Consider the following 24,641-nt stretch of genomic DNA (forward strand, 5'->3'; position numbering starts at 1 on the left):
CGCTATTCGTCAGCTCAATGACAGATTGATTGTTTTCATGTTCTTCTTCTTCTTCTTATTTGTCATGTAGAAAATTCAAATATGTTACCGGTAATGTCATTTAAATAAAGTCAGCACGCTCGGGTTTAAAATTTTACCGCACAACAATTCATCCTCTGTTTCATTCAATCAAGCTATACCCGGTTTACAGGGTTTACAGCGACAGTTCGTACCCGGTACGCACTGACAGTTCGGTGCACAACAACAATCCCAGCTGGCTCCTCTCTCTCAGATTTCAACCATTAAATGAAATTTTCAATATTCCGATTTTCAGCCTTTTTTCTAGTTAACTCGTCCAAAATATATTCGTTACCCTATCAACCAGGTTTTTCTACATTGCTGGCATCACTGTTCACAGGCGCTGCGTTTGTCAGATTTATTTCCCTCTTTCTTTTTCTTATACAAAAACATCAACAACTTTTGTCAATGCGAGTTCAAGTGGTGCAAAAATTCAAAATATGCAGAAAGCAAACAAATTCTTGTAAAATTCGTATCGTTTACAAAGTAAACTGCTATTGGTAAATTACTTTCTGCTATGAAGAAACTGTTAAAGTGTATACGAAGCATTGTGAAATACCATAAATAATGGAATCGCCCGTAGCTTCGGTATTGGACTTCTCGTCCTTCGTAAAAGAATTAAGCCAAAGTCCGCTAGCCGATTACGCGATCAGTGCCAACAGCAGCAGGAACTGCTGTGAAGCGGATTCGTTTCTGTCTAAGAAATTTGAAGGTGCAATGCAAAAATTGATTTGCAATTACGAATTAGATGATGATAATACTGTGGCAACAGACACTTGCACCAAGGGTAAGTTATTTAGTATAAGCAGTTTAGTAAATAAAAGCAACTTTGTGGTTAATTTTAGGTAATACACAAAAAGCTAGTGCCTTCTGCGATAAAGAGAACCACAACGAATCACTAGCAACAACTGTGGACTTCGACGAGGAACCGCTCGAACTAACCGGTGAAGAGTTTGATGAAAGTGGCGAAGGCAGCTCCGATGAGCAACAACACTCTAGATCATTGTCTCTATCGTATTCGCTTTCGTTTTCTCATGCACAAGAAAACTTCTCCCAGTACTCACAAAGTACGGATAAAGGACTCTCCAAGCGCTACGATTCACCATGCTCGTACGAGGATGATCGAGAATCCGAATGCAGCAACTTTGATAAGCTGGACGATTGGAATGATTTTATCAGCGATATGCAGAACAACAATGGGGCGGACGCTGCTAGTCGTGATTTCAGAGAATATTACGACGAATACGTAGCCGGTAAAGGACAGCCAGGACCTTCTACCGATCGAACAGGAATGAGTGATGATAGCACCTACTGCGAAATCGAAACTAAAGAGTCGTCCAACCTTTGCGGAAAGACTGAAACGATGGTGGACGCTGTACCCAGAATTATACCAGGTATGTTGTATGGTAAAACCGTTTAACGTTGCTTTGTTATTACATGGACAATTACCTACTAAAGCCAAACTTTCTGAATTTGCAGGGCAGCAGACATCTTCTATTGAAAAATGTCGAAGTTTCTTGGAATATCGTAACCCAAGCAACGAAATGGAAGATGATCTAATGGCGATAGAAGAGGACGTGGCAGAGCTATCTCTGGGACATTCTTCATCATTTAAACGGAAGTTCCGCTATGACGACTGCGAAGACTACGAATACGAAGTAACCACCTTGATCACGGAGAAATTCCACAAAACGGACTTTGTGCCGGATCATGGTAGCCACGAACCGATTTCCCTCATTGATGATGAACAGTTTGCTCGATTGACGAACGTAGAATCCATCTGTAAAACGCCTATACCAAGCCAACATGTAAAATCTGACGTGCACTGTGGGGAATCAATCACAGATGATCCAGCTGTCTTACTAGATGATGAAGAAGAAGCGGCTGTAGCAACCACCCCTACTCATCAACGAATGTTCGAAAACACTACAGATGACATAAAGGCCAGTCAAAAGCCGTATAATAAAGCCAAAAACAAATATTCCAAAAATGATGCTCCAACGGCACGAAGTGCAATACGACCAGTTATCGACCTACAAGCCGTTGATAGCAGTTCCGCACATCAACGTGTAAATTTAAACACAGATTTGATACCAAAAGCGGATGTTCAAAGTAATTTTCAGTAGATCTTGATTTCGTTGAGCCGTTGATCGTTGCTTTACCTAACTTTATGTGATTTTATTTGATTGAAATTTGTTTTGTATTAACTCAAGTCAATTTTTATGTGAAGGTTCTAACTTTAGACAGAACACAATCGAATGTAAAACTTCTCAACAAGCTCTAGTCTTGAACTTTGGTTTTTACGCAAAACAGGTCTTGAATAAGCATAAGATTTAGTTCGTAAGTTGGATGCAGGAAATAAGGACTGGAAAGCAAAAATTCGAAGTCACATTTTTAAACTATAAGGTGTGTGCTGTGCTCAAAGAAATATATACCTGCCTGTAGGTAGAAATTCGATTTTCTTATATAATAATTAATCAGTCTTCGTGATAAACGAACAATACCAAAAAAAACCGCTAGCAAATACTATGACATAATGTAGTAATTGACTTTCAAACTTGACAATTAGAAACCATTACCTGTAATTTACCTGAAAAATACTAGTGGCAGAGAAACATTGACCCAAAGTATCAGAAATATTACTTACAAGACATGAAACAAAGAAGAAACAGCAAAGATGTAGTTAAATATACCATCTGTATAAATATTATTTCGTATATGTAATGAAAGAAAACCAGACCAACCTATTTAGCATAATTTGACACGCTCCAAAACTTTAGTACTTTAGTACTTTTAGTACTTCGTCAATTCGTCCAACTATAAGATGAAACGGAATGCCCCTTAGGGATGAATGTTGCGTGTTTGAACCAGTTTTACTTATTTTATAAATAGCTTGTTGGGGTCAGTCCCGGCGTAGTGGTCAGCATTCACGCCGAGGACCCGGGCTCAAATCCCATCCCCACAGAAGTCACGAATGACATAAGCTGTTAAAGTGACTATAATCTAACAAAAAAAATGTTTCGAAATATTTTACATTATCCTTATGTCGCGTTTTTCGCGAATTTGTGAATTAACGCAATTTTTACGCGGATTTGAAATTTACGCGAACTTCGAAACTATCGCTATTTCGAAATTAACGCAGTAAGTATTTATATTAAATTTGCTTTTACGCAAATTTCAGCATGCTCGTACGCTTAGCGCGGTTTTACACAGAAAACGTGTTTTTAAAAAATTCCAGAATTTACGCTATTTTACTCAATTTCAGTTTTTAAGTGTTTTTTACGCGATTTTGGAAAGCAGTATAAAAATCAACTTTAGTATAATGAAATAGCATAACACAAAGAAGAAAACCAATTAATCCCAAGAATAAATGCATAACAAGCAATTTTAAAATTTGTGTGAGTAAAAATTTATATATTATTTAATTCAAATTATGTAAAAGCAAAAATTTTGTTTTGTATTTGATATTTACCATATAAACCGCAAAAAAACCAAAATTTTCAAAGTATGAAATCTGGCAGCTCTGGCTGACTCGATGTCGACGAGGTCGACGATGTCGACGGTCGACGCATCACTGCCAGGCTGGCTGCCGCTATCTCTGCCAGCATTTATTACCGATCAGCTGGACGTCGACTTTGGCGCGTATTTTTAGATATTTTTTTTTAACAAAGAATAACAGTTGTATTTCGTATACTCCGTTATTTTTGCGAATCATTTGGAAACCTTTTAAGTGACCGGCCAACACCTTAGCTCTCGCAATGTCCAGAATCACTCGCCGTAGCATTCTTAGCAACAGAACCAGTGAATTAAGCGAAAGTGCGAAGCTTGCAGTGGAGACCGAAGAAAATACGACACCTCGACGGCGACGAGTTCGCCCAAAGCAAGAGGATCCCCTTGTCGAAAAGGAGAACGAATGTTCACCCAGAAAGCAAACCAAAAGTGTCCGTGGACCGGACTGCGAAACGATTAGCGTAAAAGCGGTGGGATGTTTACCGGAAAGGGAACGAGAAACCGAGGAACTAGCCACATACATTGAAGACGTTTTAGCGGAAAACGGATCGGGTAGTTTATATATCAGGTAACAGCTTTATACGGTTTAGAAATGCTTCGTTATAAACATGAAATTGTCATTTTCAGTGGTCCTCCAGGTACAGGTAAAACGGCTACACTCACGAAGATAATCAGTGATCGCAATTTGGCCTGCAAAATCAAGATGGTTTATGTTAACTGTACTTCGATGAGTAGTGCTGGTAGTATCTATAGAAGAATATGTGAGGAACTGCAACTGCATGCTGCAGGAGGAACAGAAAAGCACTATCTTAGCGCCATCGAAGAACATCTGAAGAAAAAACATAAAACCATCATGCTTGTTCTGGATGAAATTGATCAACTAGCTACTAGTAAGCAAACCGTATTATACAACATTTTCGAATGGCCAGCCAAACGTAACTCAAAACTTATACTGGTTGGTGTAGCTAACGCTCTTGATCTGACTGATCGGTTACTGTCCCGACTCCAAGCCCGTTGCGAACTAAGACCACACCTAATTCAATTTCTGCCATACACAAAGCCCCAGCTAGTAAACATCCTTAAAAGTAGCCTAGAAAATAATGATTCCAGTGAGCTATTTAATGAGGCAGCCCTTACACTGCTAGCGGCCAAAGTTGCTTCGACATCCGGAGATGCTCGTCGAGCTTTACTTTTGGCTAAAAGTCTGGTGGAATCAACCGACAAGGAGCACCGTCAGATACGAAAAGCAGCTGCCAAAGCCAACCCAGCAGAAACTCCAACAAAACCCGCTTCGCCCCCGAAAGTAGTTCAAATCAAGCAAGTGATCAATACTCTCAATCATGTTTACGGATCGACACAGAACATGGACGACGATGCCGCCTTTCCACTGCAGCAAAAGCTACTTATCTGTTCATTGCTGTTAATTCTTAAAGTTAGCAAAAGTAAAGACGTAACGGTTGGAAAACTACATCAGGTCTATAAAACGGTTTGCTCCAAGCAGAACCTACACTCAGTTGATCAAACTGAATTTCTGAATCTCTGCTCGTTGGTCGAAACGCGTGGGGTTCTACGATTGCAAGGTAAGAAAGAACCCCGCTTAAACCGGGTCCTACTGCAATGGGACGAAGACGAGATACATAACGTACTCAATGACAAGCAGTTGATCGCCAGCATTCTCAGTGATACAACTTGCGTAGGAAAATGAGCTAGCAAGACTGCATTTTAACTTTAGTTATTTATGTTTACAATATCACTACTTAAGCAGTAAGCATTTGTTGAATAAACGAGATTGTTGTGCTAAAGCATGGTGCTTTCATTCTGAACGAGATTGCCAAGAAGCCCTGTTTTATGCAGGCGTACAGAACCTAGGATAGCACAATGATAGGTTTCGCATGCCTTACATAAAACATTTTAATCAGGTTTTTTATGTGGTTCCCTATTTCACGCTAATGGAACTAACTGTATTGTACTTGTGTACGCCAGATAAATTAAGGACTTGGTTTAAAGGTATGATTCGAATATGGATCCAATAATAATGCTATTAATCCCTATGTAAGAATCAATCTAGTAGCCTCTTTCTAATATTTCTTAAAGTCATTAATTTTTCATCGCCATATTGCAACAGCAGCTCCGATGCACATTTGATATCCACTTCCTCCGTGCTCAATTTCAACAGCAAAATGCAAGACAATACAGCAATACAGGTTAGAGAAAAGATTAGCTTACGATTTAAAATTTTAATTTCTAAAATATACCAATTTTAGCCACCCCCGAAGGCTGCCAAAAAGAAAATTGTAATTATGGAGCCCCACGAAGAATCCGGAGTTGAAAAGCGACGGGAAGGTGGCAAACGATACGTACGCAAATGTTTAATTTTTTTCGAAAAAATATACCTAATTAAAGATTTTTGTTCACAGCGAAAATCAATTTTCCCCGGTTTTCGTGACAGTATCATGATGGACAGTCGGATGTCAATGTTCGCCGGTGAGGTATTAGTCAATCTACTTTAATTTCGTTTTCAAGAATATAGCTTGTCTAGCTCTAATCTCTTAGATATACCGTCAATCGTCGGTGGCCGCATTTGGTCGAATGATGGACGCCGCGTTTCCGTCTTTACCGTCACAACGATTCACCAGTCGTAGAAGTACCATGGTAAGCTATCTGTCCTGCTCAATCTGATCGCCACGTGACCAATAGAAACTGCTTCGGTTTCCAGTACTTGACGCCCCGCTTTCAAAACACTTACCGACTGGAATCACGACATCCTTTCAAGAGAGAAAAAGTCGAACACATAGTCGATCGCTATCTTAGAAATTTTCTGGATGACCACAAGTACAACCCTAAACGGGCTAAACGCTTGGCCGAGGATATGAGTGTGGAATTGAAGAATCTTATCAAATTTTGCAACTACGATCGCTATCGGGTGCTTTCCGTGGTTACGATTGGGGACAAAACTTCGCAGGATTTCAAGTGCGTAATGCGATTCGTGTGGGATGCCGAAAAGGATGGCTATATAAATTTTGCATATGAAACACCGACTTATTTTGTAATTGCTACGATTTTCGCCGTGTATTATGAATAGCTTATATGTGTTCAGTTTAAAATACTGTACTAAACTTTGTTTATTATACATATTTACTTTACTGGATCTACTGGTTTTTACGAGATGTTCAGTTCATGGTTCACACGTAGTCGCGAGTCTTCGTCTTCCGTCTGTACTACATTGTACCTGTGCTTTTGTTTGAAAACGGGGAGGGTCCTCAAGTCCGCAACGAATAGTGATGGTCGTTCGATACATCGATAACCTTGTAGGGAATGTACCGAGTTAGATGAATCAACGTAAAAATAAATCTGATGAAACTGAATTATTTGCTTCAGTGTAACTGAAAGTCTCTCGCATGTGTTGCGAGAATTCATCGTACGAACGATGAGGGAAACAGAGAAATCAAGAAATCGTTCAATATGAGACTTACGCATACTGGGGCATGTTATATTATGCTCGAAGCAAAAAGTCAGTTTTTGGACGAACGTAGACTTTATCGGTTGTTGTTGCTCTGTCGTCCGAAAGGTTCGGTTAACAGTGACTTACACTGACGGATACTACATTGGCGCAGAAGGAAAATGCTCCCAAAGAGTGAGTATAGTTTCTGGTTAAATTATTCAGTGAATAATTGGTGGCGTCTGGCAAACGCCTGTTTGAAACGGAACGAAAGACGTTTGTGCGCGTCTGTTTGGTTTGTGTACGCATGCTTCGTGCGCCTCTGAGAAGGCAGAATAATTTATTGAAATACGCTGGTATGCGTAGATTGAACGCCTCTGGGAGGGCTATTAAAAACGCTCGTGTGCGTTTGAATCGCTTGGTTGCGATATCTCCTCTGAGCGGGACTTATAGTAATTCGCTTGGGCGCGTCTTACTTTATTGAAATACGTTGGTATGCGTATATTGAACGCCTCTGGGAGGGCTATTAAAAACGCTCGTGTGCGTTTGAATCGCTTGAGTGCGATATCTCCTCTGAGCGGGACTTATAGTAATTCGCTTGGGCGCGTCTTACTTTATTGAAATACGTTGGTATGCGTATATTGAACGCCTCTGGGAGGGCTGTTGAAAATCGCTCGTGTGCGTTTGAATCGCTTGTGTGCGATAGCTCCATTGAGAGGAACTTTCTTGATTGTGTGCGTCTACAGTCTACAGTGTAATTTAGATATTGGTAACTAAAGCTTGATTTTCACAACACATTGTGGCATGAGTTTGTAGCGAAAACGATGATATTGAAAATAGAAATGGAAATGGCGATAAAGAAAATGAAAATTATAATGGAATGTTGAAAATGATTATAATTATGAAAATGATGGAGATGATGAATATGGTAATGATGGTAATAACGAAAATTGTAATGGAAACGAAAATGTTGCAAATGATTATGGAAATGACGGAAATGATAATGACGAGAATAAAGTTGATAATGACGAATATAATGAAAGTGATGACGAATACGATGAAGGCGAGTCGAATATGATGATTGAAATGACGAAAATGATGATTATATTTACGAAGATGATGAAGGGGATGACGAATACGATAAAATGTGTTAACGAAAATGATGATAGAAATGACGAAAATGATGATGAAAATAATGATGGTAGTGACGGAAATGATGATGATAATGACGAAAATGAAGATGGAAACGACAAAAACGGAAACGGTAAAGACCAGAATTTTAATGGTAACGAAGATGATAATGACGAATTAAAGGTGATGAATACGATGAAGGTGGTGACGAGAATGATGAAATTAAAGATGGTGATGAAAAAAATTATGATGGTAATGTCAAAAAACGATGTTGGTAGTGACGAAAATAACGATGGAATTGACAAAAATCAAAATAATGAGGAAAATGATGATGATAACGAAAATGAAAATGGTCATGATGAAAATGCTGATGGAAATGACGAAAACGATGATGGAAACGATGAAAATAAAAATGGGAATAATGATGGAAACTACGGAAATTAAGATGGCAATGACAAAATCGATGGTAATGATGAAAATTGTAATGGAAGCAAATTTATTACAATGACGAATATAACGAAGGTGATGACGAATACGATGAAGATGATGATGAAAATGACGAGAAAGACGGAAATGACGAAAATGATGATAACTAATTATGAAAATGATAGGTATGACAAAAATGATAGTAATGACAAATATAATGATGTTAAGGTGAAATTAGCAGTCATCGATTCTGCCAATTTCAAAAGCAGTTTTTTTGTTTGAAACACGGATTCTGTTCATGAAAATCTATTCGCTGTGTTCAGTTTGGCAAGAAGAATGCAGTATTTAGATTTTTACAATCAGAACTCCGCTTTTGGGTCCAAAAACTGCTTCCGAAATTGAGCTCTCTGACGAAAACGTAATGACTGCTAGTTTCCCGTTAATAACGAGAATAATGATGGTGATGACGTAAATTATAGCGATGATGACGAAAATGACAACGATGATGATAATGAAATTTTTTAAGATAATTTTTCAATGGAGTAGAAAAGAGGGTGAATGTAGGGAATGTACCGAGTTAGATGAATCAACGTAAAAATAAATCTGATGAAACTGAATTATTTGCTTCAGTGTAACTGAAAGTCTCTCGCATGTGTTGCGAGAATTCATCGTACGAACGATGAGGGAAACAGAGAAATCAAGAAATCGTTCAATATGAGACTTACGCATACTGGGGCATGTTATATTATGCTCGAAGCAAAAAGTCAGTTTTTGGACGAACGTAGACTTTATCGGTTGTTGTTGCTCTGTCGTCCGAAAGGTTCGGTTAACAGTGACTTACACTGACGGATACTACAAACCTCATGCGGTGCCCTCTGTCCAATCTCAGCGTCTTCAAAAATAAAACTCTACTCCACCGCCGCACAACTTTGTACTGCGAAGTCTAAGTTTTCAGAAAAACATAGAAATCAACCAATCCTCAAGTAATATCATACCCCTCGTGTCAATGTCAAATTAGTTCAAATTGGTTTAGGTTTATTATTTAAAAAATGTCATCAAACCTATTTGTGGTCTTAATGAATAACTTAGGTGGCTTACCGTCCTATGACAAAGCCTGTTGAACAAAGTTTCTCCATGTAACTCGGTTGAAGGCTACCGCTCTCCGCTCCTCGGGCACCGAGTACTCTCCGCCAGATGTCGCTCCACTTGGTCTAACCATCTTGCTCGCTGCGCTCCTGGTAGTCTTGGGCCCTATTCTCACAGTCACCTCACCTCACCTTACTTCTCTCACGCACCCTATTCTCGCAGTCACCACACCTCACCTAACGACTCCCCGTTTGATTTGTACAGTCACCCAGGTGAGCGGGGTCACCTAGATGACTGTGAGAATCGCAAATTGTCACCTCACCTGAAAAATTTAGGTGAGGTGACTGTGAGAATAGGGCCCCTTGTTTCTACCGGATTTGAGGCGAACACCGTCTTTGCAGGGTAGTCCGGCATTCTTGCAACATGCCCCGCTCATCGTATCCGCCCAGCTTTAGCCACCTTCGCCATACGGTTCGCCATAGAGCTTTGCGAGTTCATGGTTCATGCTCCGCCTCCATACTCCGTTCTCCTGTACGCCGCCGAAGACCATTCTTAGCACACGTCCTTCAAAAACTCCGAGCACTCGCAGGTCCTCTTCGAACATTGTCCATGTTTCATGCCCGTAGAGAACAACCGGTCTAATAATCGTCTTGTACTGGGTACGCCTCCGAATCTCACGGCTGGTATCATTGTCTTAATGAATAAAATATAGTTATAACGCTCTTTAAAGGCGGTACTAGTCAAATTAAAATCGAATAGATCCGCAACAGGGTTGAAGCTAGATGACATGAAGAAAATCGGGTCGTGTTGTCCATAGGTGGTATTGCGTTGCGATATGTGCAGGAAAAGTCGTGGTCTGAGTGATCTAACAGGAGCGTATATATTCAAACACTGCAGTATTTCCGGGGAGTCGATTTCGCTGATTAATACTTTTCCAATGAACACAGCTTGGGCAACGAATCTTCTTTATTCCAGTGTTTGCATACCCAGAAGTTGACAGCGATCACTGTAAGTTGGTAGCTGCAAGGAATCGCGCCAAGGTAGGAGTCTCAGAGCAAAACGAACGAATTTTCGTTGCATCGATGCTATTCTAGTAATCCAGGTGCTTTGGTACGGACACCAAACAACATAACTGGTTACGAGTATCGGTCGCACTAAAGAGCAGTGTAACGACTTAAGGCAAAACGGATCCCGGAACTCATTGGCTGTTTTAAAAATGAAACCAAGCTGTCGGTTAGCTTTCGTAACGATTTCACTGTAGTGTACTCTAAACGAAAGCGCATCATCTAGAGAAACTCCTAGGTCACGTACCTGCGTGACTCTACATAGTAGCTGATTGGACATGGTGTAACTGTCTTTTTTATCCGATGGAAGGAGATGCGAATTTCCTTTGGCAATGTTGAATAGCAGTTTTTTTCCATGTGTGGACTTATTACTGCGACCAGTCTAGTTGATCTATTGTAATATCGCCCGGGTGTTTGCTGTATGACCTGCACTGCATTTCTTTTAGCTATAATCGCTATTGAATGAGCGATATGCTTATTAAGTTTTATGCGTGCTTGTGTGTATTGGGGTTTACCCTTCCTTCAAAGCTTGATCTACTTTACCCTCATATTCCTCGCTGCCAGTACTATCCCATATTATAGCTGTCCCTGGCGAGGACTCATTCGTACCTCTGACCAGTACACTTAACTATAGGAGGGACATTTGCACTGTCAAGAGGCTTCAGAGGGTAAAATATAGAATTCAGCATGAAGGAAGGGTAAATGGAGGGGCCTGAGAATAAACCCATGCTAAAGTCACGACATCGAATGGCTTGATTCTACTAAGATTCGAACCCACGACCACTCGCTTGTCAAAGCAGACTCGATAACCTTGCGGCTACGGAGCCCCCCTTGAATAGCAGTTAGGAAAGACCATCTTCTTGTCGAAGTCCCCTGCAAGAGTCGAATGGGTTTGACAATCCACCGGAAATTCTCACACAGCACTAGATTCCATCTATCGTAGCCATGATCAGTCTAGTAAGCTTACCCGTTTTCGTTCTGAATTTTCAATAGCTCTTGTCGCTTTACCTTATCATATGCGGCTTTGAAATCAATGAACAGGTGATGCGTGAGGACTTGGAATTCGTGGCACTTCTGGAGGATCTGCCGCAGGGTAAAGATTTGGTTCGTTGTAGAGCGACCCTCAATGAAGTTGGCCTGATAACTTCTATTGGCGCTTGTCGATGGAAGATGGCCTGGGAAAGCACTTTGTAGGCGGTATTCAGGATAGTGATTTCCGCTCCAATGCCATCTGAATGGCTTCCTTAACTTCCCTTATCGATGGGGGTGGCACATCTTCGTTACTTGCTACACCAATGTAATCACTTCCTCCGCTAATCTTCCACCGCCTCAAATGTTCTAATGCCACCCACGTCGTCAGCATTATCTGCTTTGCTTGTCAGCAAGATTCGAATAGGTCCAACAATCCATCCGAAATTCTCACACAGCACTGGATCCCATCCTTCGTAGCCATGATAAGTCTAGTAAGCTTACGCGTTTTTGTTCAAAATTTTCCATAGCTCTTGTTGCTTTACATTTCATTATCATGTACGGATTTGAAATCAACGAACAGGTGATGTGAGGGGACTCGGAATTCGTAGCACTTCTGAAGGATCTGCCGCAGGGTAAAGATTTGGTCCGTTGTAGAACGACCCTCCATGAAGCCGGCCTGATAATTTCTTATTGGCTATTGGCGATACTCGATGGAAGATGACCTGGCACTTTGTAGGCGGCATTCAGAATAGTGATCTATCGGTATTTCTCACAATCCAGCTTATCACCTTTTTTGTAGATAGGGAAAATAACCCCGTCTCTCCATTCCTCTGGTAGTCGTTCCGTACCCCAAATCATGACAATCGATTGCTGCAAACAGCTGGACAACTTGTCCGGGCGCACTTTAATAAGTTGTTCCGCTCCATTGCCATCCTTTCGCACTGCTTTTTTGTTCTTCAGCCGCTGGATGCTGGACTTCCATTGTCGATGGGAGTGGCACATCTTCGCTGCTTGCTACACTAATGTTGGTACTTCCTCCGCCTGCACGCCATTCAGATGTTCATCGTAGTACTGATCATCGCACGGTCGTCAGTCAAAATATGTCCAACTTCATCTCTGCACATTTCGGCCCGCGGCGCAAAGTCTTTGCGAGATTCGTTGAGTCTCTGATAGAACTTCCGTATGTCGTGAAAGCGGTAAAAACCGAACTGCGTTCTTCTCATCCATATCTTTATCTTTACCATAACTAGGTAGCGGTCCAAATCAATGGTAGCGACCCGATAGCTTCTGACGTCGGTATCGCCTGAACGTATCCTCCCGACCAACCTGAGCATTATAACATAGGATCTGGTTCATGGATGCTAAATAAATGTTTAAAATCGTATTGTTTCCGTTAGATCTTCAGCTTGAAAAATAAGAGGATGAATTTCAAATTCCTTTACTGAAGTTTTTGGAGCGTCTTAGTAGAATACAAAACCTAAAAATAAAAAAGAAGAAAACTTATCCAATTTAATTTTACTATGTGTATTTTATTCACGACAGCTACGTATTTCGCCTACGACTTGCAGGCTTCCTCAGTGTCTGTTTTCGAACTCTTTTCCGAAAACAGACATTGAGGAAGCCTGCAAGTCGTAGGCGAAATACGTATCTGTCGTGAATAAAATACACGTAGTAGAATTAAATTGGATAAGTTTTCTTCTTTTTTATTTTTAAATTCCTTTAAGATACTCAGATGGCCTCTGAAAAGATCTTTGGTTCGTGTAGTAGGTCTTATTGCATGTCTTACGGTATCTAGACCAAACTTGCTTCTTCCAATTTTACAAGCCTCTTCACTGAGAAATAGCACTGGCAAAGTACCGTTTCAGGTACGTTTCAAGTGATCGGTCATCGCAAAAGCAGAACAGTGTTGATAAATTTTGTTTTTTTTTAATTCCCTGCCTCCATCAAATTTGTACAACAGAAAACTGAGTGATGCTACATCGCATTTTGTTCGGCTATTTCGGTTTCTATATGCGGACTCCAATCTGCCCTGTTCCAGCTGAAAGCAGCTATACTATTTTTGTGTGTTTGCAAAGTGCCATTGAGAAATATCTCAATTTTAATCCGCAGCAGCAAACTACAAAAGTTGCATGATCTCTTGAATAATTAAAGCGCCGACCTCTACTTACACATTAATATTACCCGGTATCCTTGGTATTTGATATTTAATTAATCTAGCTAACAAGCCAAACAAGTTTCAGAAATTGGTTAAACTAAGCGATTGATTCGTTCCGCGCATGTTTTCAAAGATTGCAGAAAAATATTTAGACTCCAATTGAGAATAAATTATGATTATACATACTATATGAATCACTTTGTTTCAAAGTCTAACATTAAAAACAGCAACTGGATGCATCAGTGTTTTTTTTTTTGTTGAACGTGTTCAGCATGAGTATCTACAACTATATATATAACTGTTTCGATTACATTCTAATACAATCAGAAATAGGCATTTTTTGTTTTGTTTTATTTCACATTCTGTTTTGAGTTACGTCTTCAATGTGAATGAGTTTTTCTTGCTTTGCTTATAAGATAACAATCGAACGAACATTTCCGATCGAGAGGTCACAAAAGATTTTATTGGAACGGATAGCACTAGTCTTCGTTCGCTAAACCATGCACGATACATAAAACTATGATAAGAAGAAATGACCTGCCAATAAAATATGTGTATTGCTCAGGAATGCATCAGTAAAACGATGGCTGTCTCCTCCCCGGGGTGGATTATGAATGACCTTTTTATTCGTAGCCTCGTCCCGGTCATCCCATGCTGGAGTGCTCCTTCTCGGTAAACTCTAGTTGCGACAGCGTTTTAACCACTTCGCCACGATGGGCTGGAGAAAGGGTTTGACAAAGCCCAACAACTGCGTCCAGGGTGGCTTCAGGACAGTCCTACAAAAGAATATTGTTATGCAAAAATAAACAATGGAATAACGTTTGACCTTCCTACCTCCAAAGCTTTTTGTATCTGAGAGATTATAGCGTCCTTCTTTACAGCGTAAATGTTTTTACAGACGGTGGAATCGCTTTGCTTTTGATTTTCCAACCACTCGACTACTGGTTCGTTGTTTTCCCATAAATAAGCCTGGTAAGAAGAGTTTGCAATGATTATTAATTGTGCTACAATAAAATTTCAGGCTGAATCCTACCTCCGTAGCTCCTTTGTCTTCAACAAACCATCGACGCAGCATCGATTTAGCCTGTCCAACGGAGAAGCTATCCTGAGCCCGGAGAATTTGCTTGATAAAGTACTCTTCTAGGAGTAACCTTCTCAGTCGCCAGTACATGTAACCACGCGAACTGCGCCATGGGACGATTTCACTGATGCAGCCCTTTTCGAGCATTCGCTCAGGAGTATCGTGCAAGTCGGCAAAATGTACCGCTACCGTGTGGTACACGTGCAGCAACGCGTTGATCCGAGCCTTCATTTGGTTTTCCAGCTCAGTAAGCGCTTCCTTATTACCAGTGGCTTCATTGATTTTTTGTTTCAACTGAAAATATTTGAAAAAAAAAAAACAAGAGTTAACCAAAAACATATTGCAAGTGCGCGAAATACAACTTACTTCAAGTACCACCGGGTCCAGCCGTTGAATACTTTTGATGAGATCTTTCTCCTTGAATTTAACTTCAACGATACCTTCTGGTTCCAACACTCCAGCACGAGATTCCGGATCGGCGTAGGTTTCCATGTAACGTGGGTTTATGGTGGGATCTAACACAGCCCAAGCTCCTCCGCGAAGTTCTGCATTCGGTGGTAGATAGACGATGACGGGCTGATTGTATTCCCGCAAACCATCCACAATATACGCACCAAATTTCACTACCTGCTCGTACATATCTGAAAAGTAAATCGATTGTAGTGATGCTACTAACACAACACTGCATTTCCGCTGAACCAACCTTTTTGTCCACCGGAGAACCCTCGCCAGTTGGCCAAAATAATCAAAGGTAGCTCCTCACGGCCGAAATCTTTGATCGCTTGTGCCGTTTTGTAGGACGAATCAGGGAACCACACCTGACCGGCCTGTTGGAATGTTTTAGCTTCCGAGTCCAAATTGGCGGGATCGGCCGGGATGGTCAGTTCGACTGTTCGGGTTTCAACGGCTATTACTCCCACTGGTATTCCACCAAGTTTAGCCCGACCAACGACAACGGTTTTAGCCCAAGGTTCCATGATCTCCGACCATGTCCCCCGATCAAAGAATCCAGTTTCCCATTCGGATGGGTTAGCAGGATTTACTCGGCCAGAAAGCATCCACCGAGGATCATACGGCGCCTTGGTAGGCATGAAATCAATTGGTCTGTCTATAGGATCGCTTGCCGACACAATCGGTAGAGTTCCTCCACGGATATCCGGAATGAAGGAAAGCCAGTGAAGGATTGTGTAAACACCATCCAAATCAAGTGCCTCTGTTTTGTGCGTTACTCCGTTATTGTGCATAATCTGGATGCCTCCTAGCTGATTGTTGGAGGCATACACCTTCCTTCCCAGTAGCTTGTTCAGAGCAGCGAACCCAGTCAGAATGATGTGAGAATTTTCGATCTGGATGACGCGCTGCCCAAGACGCACCAAATAGGATCCTATACCAATCGTTCGACATGTCACCATTGAAATGGTAACAACGTCCTCGTATGCCCTGGAAGTTTCACCTGCGATCATACCAGCATAGCGTAGATTTTCCACTCCCAGCCCGTCTGTTTTGCCAATAATATCAGTAATTTTATACCGCGGCTCTCCTTCGTCCTCAATCAGAATGGCACGAACCGAATTGGTATTTAAAATTTTGCTGTAATCTTCCGTTGTCAGATATAGATATTTGAAACCCTTCTCCGGCTCATCGGCATCTTCCCATGCCACTTTGAATAGGGATTTCACCTCCTCAGCTAGCCCGATACGAGCGCCACTGTTGACGGAGATGTAAACTCTTGGACACTTTCGTTGTCTCGACAGTTCGGATGCTTTGCAAAACAGTAAATCTTCCTGGGGGCCGAATGAGCCGATGAAGTAGGTTAAATCGTTCGCGATTACAATAACTTCGCGACCATTAGGAAACTCCGGAGTAGCCAGTACGATTCTCCAAGCAACCATTCCGACATTGTTCTCGCCAGGTAAGCGCTGGATCTCTTCCATCGTGTCTCCGTTAATCACCAATTCGTTGCAAACCAGTAGAATTTTCTCCGGAATTCGTATATCTTCGTTTGGTCGAGCCTTCGAAAACTCCTTCCACAGACGTTCGGTCATCTGACGGAACATGTCCGGAATGTCGTACACGTAGGTTGTCCCATTGGATTGCGCCTGGAAACGCTTTTGCTGCAGATAATCTTTGGTCATGTATGGCGACGAAATTGGCAGTCCGTGAAGTGGACCTTGTCGATTTCCGTATGCCATAAACTTGATGACGTGTGTCTCCGGATCCGTCACTTCAGTGTACATTGCTATATCTAAAAAGTACCCTGAGTCGTTGGCGATACAAAGGCGAACAGAGGTAGTTGGAGATTGTGTGGTCTGTCGAATGACCATTTTCAACTCGGCCTGCAGCACGCGCAGCTTCCACAAGCGCGGTCCATAACGCATAACCATTTTCGTTACAGATTCTTCGATTTTCGCCGGATCCATAATGACGGTCGGCACAAAGTTGAGGAAGATGTGATTACAATCCGTGCGCTTAGCCTGAGGGTGTGAGAAAGCAACTTCCAGCTCGTCCATAGCTTCCAGCAGAACTCGTTCACCCTCATTCTGCAGATACTCAAACGAAGCTTCTTTGGTAATTAGATCCGAGTGACGGATGATGGAGCGAATGAAGAATCGGAAATCGGTCACCTCCTGACCTTTCGGAACCTTTGCGCGACCCAGGTAAAGGTGCATTTTCTGGTTTGCCGTAGGCAACGCTTCCAGGTCGTACGTTCGCATGCGATTCAGCTCAAGCTGGAAAGCACAAGCCGGTTCCAGATGGCGGTAGATGCGATCTTCCCTGAAGTTATCTCGGGAACGGTATGTGAAAAATTTGGGGAATTGACGCCTGTAATCAAAAAGAGATCATAAATAAAAGTTGCTTGAAAACGTTGAATTGTTGTTCACTAACTTCTTAAGTGCCGCAAAAGTTATTCTTCGCACTCGACGACTTATCAGCTCCTCCCGGTGCTGATCGCAGAACGATCCAAAGACTTGCTCCATTTGCAAGTCATCCATATCACCCATATCCCGCAAGGCAATGCTTAGTATATGAATGGCTTCTGTCGATTGATCTACTAATTATAGAATGAACACATAATGATTTTTTTTATCAATAGTATTAAACAATCGCACACATACCGGCAGTTCCATCCATTTCGATAGCGCGAGCAATGGGATCGGATATTGACACGTTGATCGATGTGCTCATCCTTCGGTCCGAATCGGCACCGTCCACCCCTTCCAGCACCTTGGGATTAACGAACGCGGGCGACGCATAATCCACCAGCACATCCAGTATCTCGTCCGAATATTGCGTAAAGTGTTCAAACGAGTCGAATGCAGCCATACAACCCGTTCGCATGAATGAATCTTCAATCGTATCCACCTCTGTTCCATCGGTTAGTTGTCTGAAAAAAAGTAAAAGGTAGAGTATGAAAGAATAAAATTACAATTTCACAATTCTTTGAACCTACCTGTAACGATTTGGATGTGCTGTCGGCAGCAAGAACTGGAAGTGCACCAACGGAACTTCTCCGGAAAGCTCCAGATGTTGCAGACAGGTCAAATCATAGGACGTATAGGCGCGACGAACGTACACTTCCAGAGCAGCATTGCATACGGCTCGATTCGAGTGATAGAAGAAATCGTGCAGGATGTCGAAAATTGATGTTTCCGAAAGAATCAAACGTTGCAAATTTTCCGGATGGAAATCGTGACCGTACATATCAACGGCGGAGAGGAAAATCGATTCCATTTGGTTGTGACGCAACTCGTAAGCCGGCTGATGAGCAGCGATCAGAACCTGACGGGCTCGCAGAGCCACCCGGGAGTGTTCGGCTCGGTTTAACGATGTCAACTCACTCAAAGTGGCGGCCAGCTCATCCGTCAGTCCCGGTTCGTTAGCCCACAAATGGTCAATCAATAGTGTAACGAGGAGATTTTTCTTCGCTACCTGACTGTGTGAGAAAATTGTTCCTACGACGGTGTCCATGTTGTCTTTATGCTTCTCACGAATGGATGCGACACACTTGTCGTAGTGACCATGCTGGAAGAGGCTTTCTACCGCATAGTACTGCCGGAGCAGCTCATGGACAGCTGCCTTCATACGGCCACGAATTCCATTGCGATACCGTTGTACAAGTTGCACGATTCCTTGCGTATTTAGGAAGAACACATCCCGATCCGTACGCTTTTGCAGTGTTGCTGCGTGCATATCAATCACGGACGCAATTTGCTGCGAGGGGAACTGAGCTAGCACACTGGTAATGTTTCTTTCATACAACTGCATCAGCTTGCGAATTTTTTTATCAACCGACAACGGAATGCGACCGGATATTGAAGCAATTACTTCTTGAAGTTCCAGCAAAGGCAGAGATGGATCACGCAAGCTTTGCATAAACTTTTCGATGATTTCTCGCAACCTTGGAGCATTGTACGGATCTGGAAGACAGTAACCAGCCAAAGTGTTCTCTAAGATTGTTTTATAACCGGAATGAACTCGATTAAGCTTCTCGGGAATTTGAGCGGCGTCTGTCGTGAGTGGCCAAGGGTTCTTGTAAGGTTGCGCTTTCGTCACTAAAGATGGATCGTCTAGTTCAAGGTGTCCCAGCAGAGATCCGGCATCCAACACAGCACCCGGACGACGCACGAAGGTCACTGTTCCTGTTTCTCCAGCCGTCAATGTCATAACCATTTTCATAACTTCAATTTCAGCAAACGGTTGACCTTTGTTAACGTGCGCTCCATCTTCAATGAGCAAATTGATGAGCTTGCCAGCCGACGGGCTACGCAGCAGCGAAGGGTCATTTTCCTTTTCGAAAACGCACGTTTGGTTTCCAATCACAATTCTGTATCTGTCCACTTCTTCCTTCATGTATGTGGTAAAACTGGAACCGTCCAGTGAAAGCAATATTCCACCATCGGATAACCGATGAACTTCAACTTCTTTGAAGGATCCGTTCATTACTAGGAAGTAAGTGTTGGGACCACTCTTCGCTGCTTGGACTTTATATCGAATGCCCTCGGAAATTAATTCCACATCAATAACGTTTGTCAAAGTATTAGCTGCCTGAATTTGACCCTTTTCCATGGAAGTTTTGAAACTGGTGAACGTTTCCGTTATTTTTCTATCAGCGATATGAAGCGCTCCACAAATGACACCGAGAATTATATCCGGTTTGTCTGATTTGACACGTTCCGCTATCAAAGCATCCAGCCAGGCTGTATCGATCGAATTTTCCAGAAAACTGTTCGTCTCCAGCAGCGTGATCAAATATTCCACTGTCGTCCGGAAATCTCCACGAATGGACAACTCCTTCAGTGCAATTACAAGATTCTCCCGAGCTTGCTGTCGATTTTCGCCCCACGAAAAGCAATGACCGAACTGCGAATCGGCAAACTCGTGAAGTCCTCCAGATGCGGCCACGCTGAAGTATCCCCACACATTTTGACTGGAGCGGAAGTTCAACTCTTGAACCGTACCAGAGCTGGGTTTAAAACCTTCGTCCGGATTTTCCGAAGTGATACGAGCTGCAATGACATGTCCACGGGGTCGTGGCTTCGTAGCTGGATTATCGAAATCAATCACCGTAGAATCCCACGGATGTTCTCCATACAACAGACGAATATCCTTAATCCGATACAGCGGAATACCCATTCCTATTTGCAGCTGACAAGCGGGAAGGTTGACTTCAGCGACCATCTCAGTACACGGATGCTCCACTTGCAAACGTGGATTCAATTCGAGGAAGAAATATTTTCCTTCCGCATCGTACAAGTATTCCACCGTACCGGCGCTCACGTATCCGACCATTTTCGCTAACCGCACAGCTGCCTTTTCCATATCTTCGAACACCTCCGGCTCAGCAACAATGGCCGGTGCCTCCTCAATGATTTTCTGATGTCGACGTTGAATGGAACAATCTCGTCCGAACAAGCTGATTGCATTGCCATACTGATCAGCCAGAAGCTGAACCTCCAAATGTCTTGCTCCGCGGGCAAGCTTCATCACGAATATTGGCGATCCGGGTACTTCGGCTTGTACCTGACGGAACAGAGCAGGAAACTCATCGGCACTGTCCACCCGACGAATACCTTTTCCACCGCCTCCTTCGGAAGCCTTGATCATTACTGGGAAGCCAATTTTATCGGCCGCTATCAAGCCCTGCTCCGAAGTGGTTACACAACCTCGAGCGAAGAGATCGCTAGAGATTTTAATCTTCTTACCACTGTACTGGGCTTTCAGTTCAGAACCGGACCAGGGCAATGTAGGAATGTCTGCAGTCTGGGCTACAATCGAAGATGCAACCTTATCACCTAGAGCCCACATAGCGCGATCAGGCGGTCCCAAGAAAACCAACCCCTTCTTGTGCAGCAGCTCCGGCAGTTTGGGATTTTCCGACGCATGGCCCCAACCGGCCCATACGGCTTGAACCGCTGTTCTCTGAGCGATGTCGACGATCAGCTCCACGTTGGCATAGTTGTTGTTGTTCGATCCGCCCGGCACCGGAACGTAATGGTCAGCCATCTTGATGTATTCGGCGTTAGCTTTGAGATCCTCTGGGGTAACCATGACCACAAAGCGCACCGCCCGTTCATTCTTGAACATCTCGTACGACCAGCGACGAATTGAGCGCATACATTTGACCGCTGCGATGCCATTGTTGGCAATCAAAACCTGCGGAAGAATGGAACAGTCGTTAGGTTGGTGATTGCGGTGCGACACTTGTAACGTTATATATTAGCGCGGCGAGAATGAGGAGGTACTTTTCCCTAATGTTTACTAAGTCATTAGTAGGCTGTAAACATTAGTGTGATTTCAAAGAGGATGACAATCAAGTAGTCCAAGTATTGACTAAACGAGTAGTTTTTTATTCTCTCAGTACAGATAACTTCTGAGCTATAAATGGCATTTATACAGAACGTGGGACTAATGTGGACATTACATTTAACTTGTACGTGTTAGATGACAAGGATAACTGAACTAGGTAAATTAGCTCGTAATACTGTTTACATTACTATTCTGGATATGAAAATGTCTCCTTAAAGCTAGACAGCTAATTTTTATTTTTTTGCTAAAAATGATTTCCTTTTTGTTCGTTGATATTGTTAGAAATATTTTAGAATCTACTGACATAGCCCTATTGTAACTCAACATACTTTCAGTTTTTTGTTTCACTTTCATGATTATCCAAAATAATCATCTGGATATAAGTGAAATTTCTGCTAGAAAAATGCAAGCACTTGATGTGCCTGCAGGCACCGAGAGCAAAAATATTTTTATGTCGGTTCGTGATCTTACAAGCAACGTGCTCACCGTAAATTATTTGCCTACTCTTCGCGAATGTGATTAAATATTAAATTAACATTTCAAAACGTTCACGGCATGCGCCTTGGAAACGCTAGCAGCGCAGCGTGCGCAGGACACCGGCGCTGCTATCGACAGATATGGAATGGACATTATCAACGGTGCTGCGGTGGTGCGATCATTACACAATACAATTTGCGAAACACGCGATAACTATCAGGTATTGATCGTTTCATTCAGTTTGCAACTAAATAATCATAGAACAGCTTAGTCGGCTTGCCACCTACCTTGGTGATTGCGCGCGTTCCGTCGAATCTTTTCACGAACTCTTCGGTAGTGGACAATACGAAATCTCGCTCGTGACCTCTGTCTAATCCGAGGCCGGTGCCATGGGACATACTAGGCCTGCAAAGAAACAAAAAAAAAACACGAAAAATGGAATAAGTATTGCATTGCAAAACAGAAAACACCTTGACAAAAAGAATGCGCTGCAATGATGTCTCAATCCACCTTGTTTGTGTTTCAGCATCGGAAATGGTAAGGCTTTTTCTGACCACGGATATATCACAGATCTCTTCGAGCACCGCGTTTTGTCGTGGGACACTACGACAAAGTAGCGCATCTAGAACTTTGGATCCCGTTTTACACCCTCTATCAAATTTATCCTTCATTTTTAAACGAATCATGCATTTACTCTACTTTTTGCGTGCACTTGAACCAACTAATTAAGGTATGTACATTGTATCAACCTTCTTCAGAAAATATCGGCCACTATACCGATGCAACACGAACGCGCACCGCTTTACCCGTCTTCGAACAACTCGCTTATTGATGCTGCTGGTCCGAATGTTTTCATTGCACTGTCCAGCCGAAATGCTTCTTGGATTGCGTGAAGTATCGGTTGTGGTACGAGACATATAAGCCTTTACTTCGTTTTTTTTGCACGAAGGTAAACACTCACCACACATGAAACCATTTTCCGATTAATGGAGGAGGCACGCAATTAAAACCGATTGTACCGAAATGCGTTTAGAGCAGGACACCTGTCTGCTGGCTGGGTGCGATGTGTTGTACACGGACTGTTGCTATTTTGTTAGCGATTAAAAACGCCGGAGACGACTCGGTTGTACGGTCTAGTGGAGAAAAACATTTTTAATAGAGCGGTGCGCTGTCATCCGTAGAAAAATGGCTCATCATTTAATGAACCTTAAACAATAATAAAGCAAAGTTGTGCTACTTTGTAGGGCAGATGGCGAGAGGTTGCGGAGGTTGCAGAGCAATAATAGTGCCCGATAAAACCGGTCACGGTCAGCCACTCTCCAATTTACCCTGTTCTAGTCAACTTTGCAACCGTGAATGGTTCAACTTACATTCCACCATCCAGGAAAATTTTGCTATACTTTTTGAGATAACAAATTTTCCTTGAAGGCTGAGAAAATTTGCTTACATTTTTATTTAAAAATGCTGGTACTAAGGTGTTTCGTTAATGCGATATGAATTCATGGAACAGGTAATGTTCAGAAATTGATTTTTGTTAGCTACAACTCAGGAACGAAAAAACGCATTCGTGGCATTATTGTGACTAAAAGATTAGGAATTAACGAATTAGAAAAAAAGTTTTCTTTTGAGATTTCCACAAAAGGGCGAGAAAATTGTGGAAAGTTGTTTCCAGATAATGTGTGCCGGCTGGGGTACGCAACCTTGGTGGTCGTCCACAGACAGGCTATGGGGAACAGAGGCTTCCGCCTACTCTAAGATGATATTCCCATCAACGGGATAGGGACCTCAGGTAAGCAACCTACTGTAACCAAAAGCTTTGCAAGTTACAGAACATGAAAAGAGATCGATCTGGATTACTGGTAACGACCTTTAGCATGAAAACGTGAACACGAATTGGAATATGGAATATACTGACCCTTGCCCAGCAAGGTGAGCCGGCTCAACTTACAAGAACAGCTAGCCGCATGAAGCTCCGCAAGGTCCGCTGGCGAATACAAGACATCGTCCGAGCAAGTCTTTTTTTTCATGTGTAGACTCATCACTGCGACCAGTATAGTTGATCTATTGTGATATCGCTCGGGTGTATGACCTGCACTGCATTTCTTTTTGCTATAATCGCTATTGAATGAGCGATATGCTTATTAAATTTTATGCGTGCTTGTGTATATTGGGGTTTACCCTTCCTTCAAAACTTGATATGCTTTACCCACTTATGTCTCGCTGCCAGTACTATCCCATATTATAGCCGTCCCTGGCGAGGACTCATTCGTACCTCTGACCAGTACACTTAACTATAGGAGGGACATTTGCACTGTCAAGAGGCTTCAAAGGGTAAATATAGCATACAGCATGAAGGAAGGGTAAATGAGGGGCCTGAGAATGAACCCATGCTAAAGTCACTTGACAAGGAATGGCTTGATTCTACTAAGATTCTAA

General features: G+C 42.4%; 4 protein-coding genes across 10 annotated transcripts in view; 3 read left to right on the forward strand and 1 right to left on the reverse strand.

The window, feature by feature from the left end:
- Positions 1-485: 485 nt before the first annotated feature.
- LOC128737249 (uncharacterized) lies at positions 486-2,734 on the forward strand. The gene is made up of 3 exons (XM_053831853.1): positions 486-844; positions 903-1,451; positions 1,537-2,734. Exons 1-3 carry the CDS (start codon positions 625-627, stop codon positions 2,181-2,183), a joined length of 1,416 nt encoding a protein of 471 aa, XP_053687828.1. The 5' UTR covers positions 486-624; the 3' UTR covers positions 2,184-2,734.
- A 1,081-nt stretch (positions 2,735-3,815) lies between these two features.
- On the forward strand, positions 3,816-5,272 carry LOC128736383 (cell division control protein 6 homolog). Its single transcript, XM_053830860.1, has 2 exons — positions 3,816-4,135; positions 4,195-5,272. The coding sequence occupies exons 1-2, from the start codon at positions 3,816-3,818 to the stop codon at positions 5,270-5,272; spliced, it is 1,398 nt and encodes a 465-aa protein (XP_053686835.1).
- A 475-nt stretch (positions 5,273-5,747) lies between these two features.
- LOC128736384 (dynein light chain Tctex-type protein 2B) lies at positions 5,748-6,649 on the forward strand. The gene is made up of 5 exons (XM_053830862.1): positions 5,748-5,771; positions 5,832-5,924; positions 5,985-6,035; positions 6,127-6,219; positions 6,284-6,649. The coding sequence occupies exons 1-5, from the start codon at positions 5,748-5,750 to the stop codon at positions 6,647-6,649; spliced, it is 627 nt and encodes a 208-aa protein (XP_053686837.1).
- A 6,932-nt stretch (positions 6,650-13,581) lies between these two features.
- The window catches only part of LOC128733592 (acetyl-CoA carboxylase), a 41,655-nt gene continuing 30,595 nt past the window's right edge, over positions 13,582-24,641 (reverse strand). For 4 of the 7 annotated variants that reach the window (XM_053827296.1, XM_053827295.1, XM_053827292.1 and 1 more), the window contains 8 exons: positions 22,493-22,610; positions 18,373-21,575; positions 18,038-18,306; positions 17,808-17,973; positions 15,625-17,744; positions 14,874-15,562; positions 14,675-14,809; positions 13,582-14,616 (listed from right to left, as the gene is read on the reverse strand). In XM_053827296.1, the coding sequence (XP_053683271.1) occupies positions 14,485-14,616; positions 14,675-14,809; positions 14,874-15,562; positions 15,625-17,744; positions 17,808-17,973; positions 18,038-18,306; positions 18,373-21,575; positions 22,493-22,610 (6,832 nt within the window). In that variant the 3' untranslated portion in view covers positions 13,582-14,484. The remainder of the gene's footprint in view (positions 14,617-14,674; positions 14,810-14,873; positions 15,563-15,624; positions 17,745-17,807; positions 17,974-18,037; positions 18,307-18,372; positions 21,576-22,492; positions 22,611-24,641) is intronic. The other 3 variants (XM_053827299.1, XM_053827294.1, XM_053827293.1) reach the window with 3 other exon arrangements.

This window comes from Sabethes cyaneus, chromosome 2, assembly GCF_943734655.1.
Source record: "Sabethes cyaneus chromosome 2, idSabCyanKW18_F2, whole genome shotgun sequence".
NCBI classification, from domain to species: Eukaryota; Metazoa; Arthropoda; class Insecta; order Diptera; family Culicidae; genus Sabethes; species Sabethes cyaneus.

Bases quoted from the DNA above. Each gene is read 5' to 3' on its own strand.
- LOC128736383 (XM_053830860.1), top strand. From the start codon at position 3,816: ATGTCCAGAATCACTCGCCGTAGCATTCTTAGCAACAGAACCAGTGAA. The intron at 4,136-4,194 runs GTAACAGCTTTA...TGTCATTTTCAG, and splicing joins TCGGGTAGTTTATATATCAG to TGGTCCTCCAGGTACAGGTA.
- LOC128737249 (XM_053831853.1), top strand. From the start codon at position 625: ATGGAATCGCCCGTAGCTTCGGTATTGGACTTCTCGTCCTTCGTAAAA. The intron at 845-902 runs GTAAGTTATTTA...GGTTAATTTTAG, and splicing joins AACAGACACTTGCACCAAGG to GTAATACACAAAAAGCTAGT. The intron at 1,452-1,536 runs GTATGTTGTATG...CTGAATTTGCAG, and splicing joins TGTACCCAGAATTATACCAG to GGCAGCAGACATCTTCTATT.
- LOC128736384 (XM_053830862.1), top strand. From the start codon at position 5,748: ATGCAAGACAATACAGCAATACAG. The intron at 5,925-5,984 runs GTACGCAAATGT...TTTTGTTCACAG, and splicing joins GGGAAGGTGGCAAACGATAC to CGAAAATCAATTTTCCCCGG. The intron at 6,220-6,283 runs GTAAGCTATCTG...TTCGGTTTCCAG, and splicing joins CCAGTCGTAGAAGTACCATG to TACTTGACGCCCCGCTTTCA.